The 13,081-nt window shown below is 43.0% G+C and overlaps 1 protein-coding gene across 2 annotated transcripts; it reads right to left on the bottom strand.

Moving 5' to 3' along the window:
• Positions 1-4,849: 4,849 nt before the first annotated feature.
• On the bottom strand, positions 4,850-12,605 carry LOC121632536 (casein kinase I). 2 transcript variants are annotated; one of them, XM_041974123.1, is made up of 10 exons: positions 12,172-12,605; positions 10,785-10,895; positions 10,216-10,364; positions 9,903-10,131; positions 9,570-9,740; positions 9,336-9,484; positions 9,076-9,244; positions 6,474-6,613; positions 6,334-6,397; positions 4,850-5,554 (listed from the first exon to the last, which is right to left on the bottom strand). In XM_041974123.1, exons 1-9 carry the CDS (start codon positions 12,245-12,247, stop codon positions 6,365-6,367), a joined length of 1,227 nt encoding a protein of 408 aa, XP_041830057.1. In that variant the 5' UTR covers positions 12,248-12,605; the 3' UTR covers positions 4,850-5,554; positions 6,334-6,364. The 2 variants fall into 2 exon arrangements, with proteins under 2 accessions (XP_041830057.1, XP_041830058.1); XM_041974124.1 differs by having other exon boundaries at positions 6,334-6,392.
• Positions 12,606-13,081: the final 476 nt, after the last annotated feature.

Raw genomic sequence — 13,081 nt, 5'->3', positions numbered from 1 at the left:
TGTAATATTATAACATCTGGACCAGGTATAGTGTGTAAAAATGGCAGAAAAATGACTGAAATCTGCCTTTATTGCATTTTCACAAATCAGAGAAAGGTTTCACAAATCAGAAACTATGTTTTTCAGATTCTGTAGGCTCTGTAGAATAATCTAAGACAGGTTTGACCTGACACAGTGTGATATTATAACATCTGGACCAGGTATAGTGTATAAAAACGGCAGAAAAATGAGTGAAATCTGCCTTTACTGCATTTTCACAAATCAGAGAAAGGTTTCACAAATCACAAACTATGTTTTTCAGATTGTGGAGACTCTGTAGAATAATCTAAGACAGGTTTGACGGCACTGAGTATCAGTAAAACGCAGGGTTAATAGAGAAATACAGTCACTTGCATTCTGACTTAAGGGTCCCTTAAAATTTCCCTTAACTAGCGAATCGGAGGCTGTGCGAATCGGAAGCTAAGTTCAGCTTCCGTCTCGCTATTAGCAGCCACCGCCATCTTTCCTGCCCTGGTGAAACTCGCGCGCACTCAGTAGAAGCAGAGCAAGCGAACCAACGGCAGCCGGAGTGAGGCAGCCTGTGAGCCAGCGGTCAGGGCACGCAAACCCAAGCGTTACGGCTACGAATCCTGACACGCATTTGTGGATTTCTCACGGAACAAGTGTAGCAAAATCCACGTGTGTAGAGAGAGCCAATCCAGAAGCTGCTTGACTCGTAACCAGCGATTTGTCTGTATTTCTGGGTCTTGTAGCTGAAATACTCCAGGCATTCATGTCTCTCTGTGGATACAGATCGGTCTGCACATGTGCAGATCTTAGCACGCATTTACAGATTGGTCTACACATTTGCAACTTTAAATACAGATTTGTGGAATTTTTTTACACATTTGCAAACCGGGTTACACACAAGTTGTTTTACACATTTGCAGATTCTTGTACAGACACAGAAATCTCATCACACATTTGTGGATTTATTTACACATTTGCGAATCCAACTGTGCACACACAAATTAAGATACGGATACACGACTCTCTGTATGCATTTGTGACTTTCAACACGGATTTGTAGATAATATTGCTACAATAATAGCCCCATAGACCGGAGGGTGTGCTCCAACTACATGGGGATCTCACTCCTCAGTCTCCCTGGTAAGGTCTATTCAGGGGTGCATGAGAGGAGGGTCCGGCGGATAGTCGAACCTCGGATTGAGGAGGAGCAGTGTGGTTTTCGTCCCCTGGGGACTCATGGGGGTTGTTATGCTCCAGGAGCATGGAGTGCAGGACCCCCTTGTACGAGCTGTCCGGTCCCTGTACGACCAGCGCCAGACCTTGGTCTGCATCGCCGGCAAGGCTGCCCTTTGTCACCGATTCTGTTCAGAACTTTTATGGACAGAATTTCTAGGAGCAACCGAGGTGTTGAGGGGATCCGGTTTGGTAGTCTCAGGATTGGGTCTCTGCTCTTTGCGGATGATGTGGTTCTGTTGGCTTCATCAAGCCTTGATCTTCAGCTCTCACTGGAGTGATTCGCAGCCGAGTGTGAAGCGACTGGGATGAGAATCACCTCCTCCAAATCCGAGACCATGGTCCTCAGCCGGAAAAGGGTGGAGTGCCTTCTCCGGGTCGGGAATGAGGTCCTGCCCCAAAGTGGAGGAGTTCAAGTATCTCGGGGTCTTGTTCACGAGTGAGGGAAGGATGGAGTGGGGGATTGACAGGCGGATCGGTGTGGCGTCTGCTGTGATGTAGACTCTGCATCGGTCTGTTGTGGTGAAGAGGGAGCTGAGCCAAAAGGCAAGGTTCTCGATTTACCGGTCCATCTACGTCCCTACCCTCACCCTGAGGCATCGCCAGACCCCATTTACTGGGGCACGTGCCCCAGTATAAACGCATAGCAAGAGCGTTAACTCCAAATAGAGGATCCAGCTCAGGGGCACATTCTGTCTCTGCATGTCACCGTGCATGAGCAGCAGGTGAACCACACACACATCACACAGCTCTTCCTTGTGTCGGGAGAGTGGTGAGCGCACAGCACAGTTTGAAGTCTCGTAATGTCACAATAACAGTCAATTTTATATTATTTTTAAAATGAAACCAAATGAGATGATAAAGAGGGAGGTAAGACCGCGGTGAAATCAGTTTTAGGTTGGATACTAGCGTCCAGCGTCTCGTTTAGGGACCATCAACAAATGACGTTTGTGAAACTGAAATTTTCATAAAGGACATAAAGCAATATTTTCATACTAAAGAAAAGTGGACTTCTGATGTAAACAGAGAGAAATAACACATATGTTTTGGTTTTCATACAGGTTGCCAAATTTTTTTAATTGCTTCAAATTTTAATTGAGATTTTAATAGTTTTTTAAGAAAAAAAAATCAATAGCTTCTAAATCAAGTGACCCAGGCACTTCAAACAAAAGCTGAATTGAAACAGATGATCATCCAAACAAGACACAACTCTTCCTGACTTTCTTACAGCTGAGTCAGTCAAGTGATCAACCACTTTGTGGAATTGAAAAATAGGCAGTACGCTTTAATGCTCAAAATTAAACAAACTGTTCAGAATGAGTTGAACTATCACCCTGAGAACCAGGTAATAACCATTACTGTGGTATGAAGAGAGTTCTGACCTACTATCGTTTGTTATGGCATTCATGTTTTTGCTGCCATGTTGAAAGTCTTCATGTTTGTTAAATATGTTCTTACACTCGTTAATATCTCAATTTGTATTTTTGGTAGGAATGTGGCAGTGGCACAGGGCAGTGTGTGTGTGTGTATGGGAGAAGGGGTATATGTGGCAGGGGGCCTGTGCCCCAGTAGAGCTTTATGTCTAGCAACGCCCCTGCCCTCACCGATGGTCACAAGCTGTGGGTAGTGACCGAAAGGTGGCAAATACAAGAGGCTGAAATGAGTTTTCTCCGCAGAGATGGGGTGAGAAGCTCGGTGATCTGGGAGGGGTTAAGAGTAGAGTGGCTGCTCCTCCACATTGGGCCACCTCATGCTGGTCTACAGACTCTGGTCAGGACATCGGCCTCCTGGATGCCTCCCTGGTGAGGTGTTCTGGGCACGCCCCACCGGGAGGGGGCCCCGGGGAAGACCCAGGACACGCTGGACTGACTACATCTCTCGGCTGGCCTGGGAACGCCTCGGGACCCCCCTGGATGAGCTGGTGAATGTGGCCGGGTAGATGGAAGTCTGGGCTTCCCTGCTTAGGCAGCTGCCCCTGCGACCCAACTCCGGATAAGTGGCAGAAAATGGATGGATGGATGGATGGATCAGACTGTTGATCACACTGGAGAGTCTGTTGTCATAAAAACTAGAATTGTTATTTATTTTAATACGTTATTTCAATATTGTTGCATATTTTTTTAATCAAACCGAGACTTTAAAATGTCTCATTTCATCTCTGGGACATTAATGTTCATATATTACAGATGATTGTAAATAAAGTTTATTCATAGAGTTTTTCACAGATAAAAATCACAATAAAACAATTTCAGAAAATAGTAGGTTATACCTTATAAAAACGTATACATGTTTAATATTTTAAAAAAATTCTCTTAATTCAGAAAATCCAGATGTCAAAATTCTCTAACATTTTTTATTGACTTTTCAATTATTCATTAAGGTTTGTTGTAAAAGTTCTCCATTTATTAATTAGGTGAATGCAGTACGCTTCTGAATATCACAATCCTTTAAATTAAAAAAATTAAATTGTAACGATACGTCTTAAGTGAAATGTGACTGGTTCCCTCGGACCATCTTCAGACCACCTGGTTAAGAAGTCCCAGCTAAAAATGAATATTTACTAAATTTACAATTCATACACATTCACACAGTGATGGCAGGAGCTGCCATGCAAGGCGCTCACCACGACCAATCCGGAGCAATTAGGGGTTCTGTGTCTTGCTCAGGGACACCTCGACATGAGCCCAATGGTGGTGTGGTGGTTAGCACTGCAGCCACACAGCAAAGTCGCTGGTTTGAGCCGTGGCTGGGGGGGGGGACTCGAACCTGGCCTTTCTGTGTGATATTTGCATAGGTTCTCCAGCTTCCTCCCACCATCCAAAGACATGTTAGGTTAATTGGTCACCCTAAATTTCCTAGGAGTGTGTGCATGTGGTTGTTTGTCTCAGTTGGCCCTGTGATGGACTGGTGACGTGTCCTGGTACCTGCCACTCACCTGTCATAATGCTGGGATAGGCTCCAGCTTACCCGCGACCCGTAATGGATAAAGCGGTACGGAAAATGAATGAACAAGATGATAATAAAAAGATAGAAGCCATTAATTTATTTACAGTGCATGTAGGCAAATACAGCAGCAATCATCTCACGAAAGTCCTGTTTTATAATAAAATACAGAGAATAAACAGCTGCAGAACTTTATATCGTCAGGCTGCAATTAATCATTATTAATTATTAATTAGGGTCATAATTTACATGGAAGACACCAAATAATCTAAAGCTGGAAAAAGCTGAAAATGATGCTCCTCTTTCCTCGCCCGGGCTCACAGTCAACATGTCTGCTGTGCAGTCAGGCTGTACAGATGTCCTGCATGTGTTCTGCATGTGTCCTACAGATGTTTTACACGTGTACTGCAGATGTTCTGCATGTGTCCTACAGATGCTTTGCATGTGTCCTGCAGATGTTCTGCATGTGTCCTACAGATGTTTTACATGTGTTATGCAGATGTTCTGCATGTGTCCTACAGATGTTCTGCATGTGTCCTACAGATGTTTTACATGTGTTATGCAGATGTTCTGCATGTGTCCTACAGATGTTTTACATGTGTTATGCAGATGTTCTGCATGTGTCCTACAGATGTTTTACATGTGTTCTACCGATGTTTTGAATGTGTCCTATAGATGTCCTGCAGACCTCCTGCCGTCTTAATCCAGTCCAACGCTGCGAGATCTGTTCTGCTGTAACATATTCTGTCCATTGTCCGAATGAGGACACTGAATTCTAAATTCAGGGAAGTTGAAGAAAGAAAACATTGACATGTTTATACACAAGATTGAAAGTAAAACAAGGTGCAGAGTGAATGATTTCTGGGTAAAATCTGCCTGAACACAACACAGCAGAACCTGAAAGTCTAACATGTAACCAGGAGATGGATAAGTAAAAAAAAACCAGCTTCCCTCCAACAATGCGTGCAGATGTTAACGCGTAAAAACAATGAAGAGAAGGGAATCAAATGTGGAAAAATGTTCACAGATGAACTGAGATAAAAAGACTCTGACTCGGTTAAACATCAGAGAGGAGACAGCAGCTGATGAGGATGCTGTGAGGTCATCCATGATGAAGGAAGAGCCAGATGCAGCATCAGCATTATAAAGACAGGCTGGGCAAATATCAACTGTAAAGAGAAGCAAAGTCCAACAATCTTCAGTTTTTACAGCTCGGACCAACACAAACTTATGGTCAGTGATTCTGTAGGAGGCGGCAGCACCGTCAGCGGGTGGAGTCAGACATCAGCTGACAAACGAAAGCCTTCTTCACATCAGACTGGTCCACAGTTAACATGGCCTTCATGGAGAAGAGATGAAGGCCAGACTCCTAAAGAGCAGGAAAAAGAACAGGAAGGTGAGAACAACTAAACGTCCTTCATCACTGGACATGAAGCAGACCATCAACGTCCATGTTCGGACTCTGCTGTGCTAACATGCTCCCATGCTGCTTTAAATCTGAAATGTTTCCGTATTTCACACCGTCTCAAACATCTTACAGTTCTAATCTTGCCGTGTTGCATGGAACAAGCCTCCAGAGGCTAAAAACACAAATCTGTGAAATTAAATCTGAAGATAAGTTTTGTGCTTGGTGGGTGAAACAGCTAAAGAAAAACAACCTCAGTTGCAAATAAGCTGGGACCTTATTGAAAATGTAAATAAAACCAGAATTCAATTATTTCCATGTTTTATTTTATTCCCAGTAGAAGCTAAACCAAGACATTTTACCACCTGATGGAAATATGAGCTGATAGTAAATCTGATGCAGCAACATGTGTTGAATATGACTTGATGAGATTTGGAAATCATTGAATTCTGGTTTTATTTACATTTTATACTGTGTCCCAACTCTTTTGGAACTGGTGGTGTAGATTAGTGAATTTAAAGAATCTGAATCCGTGTAGTTACCAAAGTTCCTCCCAGATAAACTGCTGTCTGTTCAGGATCTTATCTGATACCATGGATTAGAACACTCTATTCCAGAGGATGAACACGTTACTGGGATTAAAAGGAAACGGATCAGGCTGGTTTAGGTCATATTTATTATTAAAATTAACCAGAGCTTGTTCAGGTGTCCCAGCTGATCAGTGAGTTCAGGTCCAGACTCACCCAGTGATGCCGCCATCAGTCCGGACCACGTCTACTTGGCGTGATGCTCATACGGGATGCTGTTCTGAGGGCGAAAATCGTTCAGTAAAACTTCCCTCTATTAGACAGTGTGTGTGTGTGTGTGTGTGTGTTTGTTTTACCTGCGAGGTGGACATATGGGAGGCGTCCTGACGTCCCGTTAAATCAGATGACGACAAGTTAACCGGAGCGCCTCGATGAAGACGCATGCTAACCTTCCTCTCGCGGTCCAAACCAGACGCCTGCCGGGGAGACGTGTTCGCTGCAAGTGAGATGACATCATCATCATCATCATCATCATCCAGAGCACATGCTCCCACAAGCAGGTGGAAATTCAGAGTGAAGCAGATATAAATGATCAATACTTAAACTCCAAAGAGAAATGAACTGGTTCCATTTTAAATGATCAGAAACCAAAGTTATATAAAGAAATATTGGTGGATAGGAAGTCATTCACACTTCGCTGCTGCTTCACTAATCTCCCCTCAAAGGACCAATAAAATATTTATTGAATCAAAACAGAATTTCAAATCTAAACCAGAACAGAACAGAGCAGAGGAGTTTTCCTCTGGACGTGCGTTACTTTACTTAAACTATTCCACAGAAACCAGCAGAGTGATACTAACAGTCAGCAGTTTATCACGTTAGCTGAACAACATCCTGCACTGGTTTAAACATCCCGTTTTCACTTTTACAGGATTTAAGCTTTACAGAGTTAAAACATCACTGAACAGCACTGCTTTGTGCTGTGGTAAAAAAGTGTTTTTATGGGGATCAATAATAATAATAATAATAATAAAGTAGCTGTTATTGCATGCAAACAGAAAAAATGTATGCTTTTTAAAGTAAACTTCCTGACTTTGTTTCTCGTGTGCATCTAATTTGATGAGCTATGTTTAGTGCTGGGCAACGATCAAAATTATTAATCGTGATTAATTGCATGACATGTTGCAATTAATTGCGATTAATTGCAAAATGTCTCTTTCCTTTGAAAGAAGGCCTACAGCTAAGTAAAGAAAATGCAGTAAATTTTCGTTTACAAACACTACATAAGGGTTCAGCCTGCGGCTCCGGACACACAAGCTCTCTGGACCTTCCACAATGCCTCTAAATACGTGGCTAAAATATTTTTTTAAATCTGTCTTGTCATTAGGTTGGAAACCAGGGCCTTTTTTTTTTTTTACTTTATATAATTTTCCACAATTATCTACATCCCTTAGAAGAAAGTCTGTCTATCCTCTTTTCATAAAGGTTTTATGTTTTTCTTTATTTTAAAACCTAAAAACAGAAATAAAAATGTGGTTCTTCAAAAATAACAAACATCCTATGGTGGCTCTTCATTAAAAATAAATATTAAGTTTCCTTTTTGAAAAGTCTGGTAACATTTGCGTCTCTAAAGGAGTTTTATTTAGCTGGCTGAGGGAAAAATGTCTCTTTGGATTGGAAAGGCTGCAGACCCCTGCACTAAACACATAAACAGGTTTAGCAGCAGTTTTCTCTTTAAACACCAACAGTTAAAATATTTCTTCATATATATTTATAAAATCAAATATTTATGAGAAAGAAGGATGAAATGTTCAGGATTTACTAACTAAAAGGTAAAAAGTCAGCAGGATGAATTTAAAGCTGTGAAGCTGCTTCCTTCTAAACACAGAAGGAACAATATGTGATGAATATCAGCATCAGGTGAACAGACAGAAAGCAGGATGAGAATCTCACAGCTTCTAGATGGTGAGGAGAGAGAAATATTCACAATATGCACAAAAACTTCCATCCATGCAGCTTCACTGCTTCATTATCCAGATTTCTGGCCTACAAATTCTCTAATTTTGCATTCTTAGCTTGACTGTTTAGCTTCACCTCTGCACCTGCAGCCTCCACTACCGGGAGTTAAGGGGTTAACATCTCGTTTCCGGGGTCAGGTCTGTAGATGTAACTATAAACATGTGTGGTATCCACAGAAAGTCCAGAATCTCAGCTACCAGCTCAGTAAAACCATTTCTATCACCAACAAACACAGTTAAGACAACAAATAATTAAAAGACCGGTTACACAAAGTTCAAAAAATATGTAAACACAGATGATGTTTCCCCATGAACACGAACAAACGGCTCCTCTACTGAAAGCTCACATCTCACAGATTCCACAGCTGGAAGTTTCATCTCGATATGACCAAGATTCACCGAACCAGAGACAGAAGAAAACCCGATTTATGCTTCATGTTTGTAAAAGTCAGAAAACACTTCTTACCTTTGCTGTCTGGCATGAATTAAAGCTGCATTTATTTAAATAAATAAATAAATAAAAAGTTTCTCATTGTCTTTTGGGAGCAGTTTCCCATCCAAAAATCACGATGTTCTGCCATCTGCATTGGTTTTGATGGACAAATATAATTGTTGGTTCTTCTTCTTTCTTAAGTTCCAGACAGAAAATGTCTCTTCTTTCTAATAAACCCGCTCTCTCCAGATTACATCAGACGCACCGCTGACGCAGAGAGAACAACTTCCTCTATCTATGGACACTTTAATGTGAACTTGTGTCCAGAGTGGACCAGCCGTGTCTGCTGTGTGACGTTTGTTTCGTATGGAAACAGACTATTTGGACACGCATCATCATCACCTTCCTCAAGTCTCCATCTGGACTGGTTTCCTCATCAGTCCAGAAATATTTTGTATGACCAAAGCCCCTCTGTAATCATCAGGAGTCTCAGGTGGGCAAACTAACCTGTGTGTGAGGTGGGTGTTAGCGGAGTGGGCGGAGCTCCATCCTGGCCCCCCCGTGCTCGTCCTGATGCTGCTAGTCCTCCTCTGGCTGCCGGGTTCCTGCCTTGCCTCAGCCGGTCCTCGCGGTCCCGGCGGTCCTTCTCTGGATCTTCTGCTGCACGGTTTGCTCCCTGAGGACAACAGTCACCTCCATCAGACCAAACATGACTCCTACAGAGAAGAGGAGGAGCTTGTTTGCTCTAGGACCAGCCTCAGACTCACAAACTTCAGCATGTTCCAGTCGAACACGTAGTCGTAGGAGAAGCCCTGGCGGTGGAACAGGTTCCTGAAGAGCTGCCGCAGGTACGAATAATCCGGTTTGTCGTCGAAACGCAGAGAGCGGCAGAAGTTCAGGTAGGTGGCGAACTCCGCTGTGACAGAGGAGGTAAAGGTGTTACTCAGCTGGAGGCTCCAGACTACTGACATTCATTCTGACCTGAGAGAAGCTGGACTTACAGGGGTAACCTTTACACAGCACCTCGATGGGGGTGGACATCTTCTTCTCACTGATCCGTTCATACTTCTGCCTCTTGGTCGCCGCCTTCAGGCCCTGCCACGGCAGCGAGCCCAGATTAAAGTACATGAGGACGTATCCTAAAGACTCCAGGTCGTCACGCCTCGACTGCTCTGCAGGGTCACAGCGACAAGACTCAGAACACAAGGTCCAGCACAACATCTGGACCAGAATGTCTGGACCAGAACAACTGGACCAGAACATTTTAACTGGACCAGAATGTCTGGACCAGCAGATCTGAAAACAACACTCCCTCCATCAGTGTGTTCCTGTACCGATTCCAAGGTGTGTGTTGATGGAGGCGTAGCGGGCCGTGCCGGTCAGGTTCTTGTTCTCGCGGTAAGGGATGTGCTGGTGCGTTCGAGCGTCGCGGTACTTCTTAGCCAGACCAAAGTCGATGATGTAGACCAGGTTCCCTTTCTTCCCCAGTCCCATCAGGAAGTTGTCGGGCTTCACGTCTCTGTGGATGAAGTTCTTGGAGTGGATGTACTCGATACGACTGATCTGTGGAGGACAAGAAAAACGTGAGGAGATGATGATGATTATGATGAAGAGGATGAGGATGATGGTGTGTCTGAGCAGCCTCACCATCTGGTCAGCCAGCAGCAGGACCGTCTTCAGGCTAAACTTGCGGGAACAAAAGTTGAAGAGATCTTCTAGGCTCGGCCCAAGAAGCTCCATCACCATCACGTTGTAGTCTCCTTCTGCTCCACACCACTTTATAGTAGGAATCCCCACTACATACACACACAAAAACACACACTTGGATAAATCCAATGAGGACTGGACCAGAACCATGGAGCCCTGACGGCATGTTGGACCGGCTCAGACCAGCTGAGCACCTTTAAATCCGGTTTAATCAGCTTCATGTGATTTTTATTGTTCTATTTTTAATAATAATAATAATAATGGTAATAATAATTACTAGCATTTTGTCAATTTATAACAAGACGCCGCCCAGTATAATCCAGTTCATTCTAACTGTGTTCTTATAAAACCAGCCAGGGAACAAAGGGATGGGGACCGTTATCTCTGCAGTCTGAAATGTTCCCGTTTCTGTCCAGAAAACGGGAGACGAGTCAGCAGAGGGTTGAACGATGATGGCCTCACGCTGAGGAAGAGGAAGATGTGGACATGTATCTGGACCCTGGCATTACCTCCTCCCTGCATCATCTTGTAGATCTTGCTCTCGATGTGGAGCTGTGGATGTTTGGTCTTCACACATTCCAGTTTTATTGCTACTTCTTCTCCCACGGAAATATCCGTTCCTGGAAAAAGAAAGAAATCTCATTAGCTTTATTTTCTACATGCTCTACGCTCTGGGATACAACTTCAGAAACTTGAACTACGTCACCACTAATTTCCTGAATCGATTCAATTAAATCCAATCGATTCATTTATAGATATTTACCAAACAACAATTTTTCTTTAATATCAAAGACTTTCTCTGATAAGTATTTTTATAAAACACTGAGCCAGGTTACATGATAATCGATTCTGAATCTTGACAATAGGAAATGAATCTATTCTTGAAATTTGAATTGGTATGCAGCCCTATTAACAACAATGAACAGCCTTGTCCCCCGCACACAGAGATTCCTCCTGATTCTCTGAAACTTCTGATATTCTACACTGTAGATGGTGGATCTTCAACGTCTGAGGAATATTTTTCTGAAATTGTTCCATAGTTTTAGAGCCAGTTTGTCTCAGATTGGTGAACCTCTGTCCATCTTTCCATCTGAGAGACTCTGCCTCTCTGAAATGCTCCTTTTATACCCAGTCATGTTACTGACATGATATAAGGAAAATAAATATCTTGTGATGACAGATCTTTGTTTATTTTGACAAATAAAATCTGACCAGTTTGTGAACCTCTTCGATATACTGATGTCTGATTTAACAGGTGAACAGGTTGGACAGGTTGGTACTAGATCTGGATGGAAAATGTGTTTGTGGGATGAGCAGGAGAGGTGAGTATGTGAGTTCATGGAAAACTGTCCAAATCTTCTCAGAGGATCAAAACGAGACTCAGTACCAGAATCAGAAGAAATGGACAGTTTTTCATGGACACAACCCACATCCTCACCTCTGCTGCTCATCCCACACATACATTTCCTTCCACATTAGGCTCCATCTAAAAGGGAAACAGACTTTCCAACAGCAGGTTCGTTTATAGCAAGCATTGTAAAAATAGTCACTTACTGACCTTCGTGTTTATTTAAAAATATGACTGAAGACACATAAACTGATTAAAATGACTGTGAACCTGAATTTTCTTTATTTCTTAAATAAAACTGAAGTTAACCGTTTTTCAGTCTGGTGTAAATATATTTAAAAACTTTCAGACAGTTTGTATTGTTTTCTGTCCATTTGTCATCAGGAAAACAAGACATTTATTCTGTGATATTTCAGATATTCTGCTGGAATTCCGGTGGTCTAACATCAGTGTCCAGTCTGGATGAGTTGTCTCCACGGACAGGACACCTGGCACGGTCCATAGAAGGTGAGGATGAGGAAGAGGAGCCGCTTCATCACTTCACTCACCTAAATAAATGTCTCCAAAAGATCCACTTCCGATCTTCCTGCCCAGTCTGTACCGGTTCCCAACCCTCAGCTCCATTTCTCCGCCAACTCCTGTTCTTCCAGCCGGTGTTAGTCCTGAGTTTTCCTGCGGAGGGACTGGAGATGATCCGGGTTCTGTAAGTGGGTCTAGCCGCTGGTTTCACACCGCCTCCGTCTCAGTCCCGGTTCCCAACAGTCTGAATGTCACCATCACTTTTCTGTCTCCGTGAACTCCGAACATCTGAAATATCAGAACCGGCTGCTAGAGTAAAAGGTGTAGTTGATGTTCTGTCCTGGTGAGTTGTCGGTACCGTCCAAATCATGAAGATGGGAGCGGATTTTCTCAACTGTTTTCTACTGTCCGACTCTACTGCTGTGAGAGCTGTCACTCACGTCTACGTCACTTCCGGGCTGACAAACCCGGAAAACTTTGTAAACTCAACTGTCTGCTTTTAGTTATTTTTCTGCTGTAATCAGTTTTCACCATGGTAAATTAACTGAACGAAGTGAGGAACTTTATCACAAAAACTGTTCGGAAGAAAAGTTCTGAAGTGAAGAAGATCAGATCTGTTTATTCATCAGTTTTATTCAGTCCATCAGACAACCTGGCGATGAAAACTCTTGACAGCAGATAATATTCTTTCTAAAAACCTACTGATGTCCAAAACAGTGCACATGCTGAAAATATTTGGTTAATTCTTAGGATTTTAATCTTTGTTTATTCCATACAGGATATAACAGACGAAGTAAGCCCGTGTAACCCCCCTCATACACGCACACACCTAATGTTTTCTGATTGGCTGACTGTATACGAATTCTGCTACTTCCTTCTGATTGGCTGGCTGTGGGGCCATTCACTACAAAGCTGACAGAAGTCACGTGTCAGCACTGC

This window comes from Melanotaenia boesemani, chromosome 21 (assembly GCF_017639745.1).
Source record: "Melanotaenia boesemani isolate fMelBoe1 chromosome 21, fMelBoe1.pri, whole genome shotgun sequence".
Classification (NCBI taxonomy): Eukaryota; Metazoa; Chordata; class Actinopteri; order Atheriniformes; family Melanotaeniidae; genus Melanotaenia; species Melanotaenia boesemani.
The sequence above is the reverse complement of the archived record's forward strand: the minus strand, read 5'-3'. Positions and strand labels throughout refer to the sequence as shown.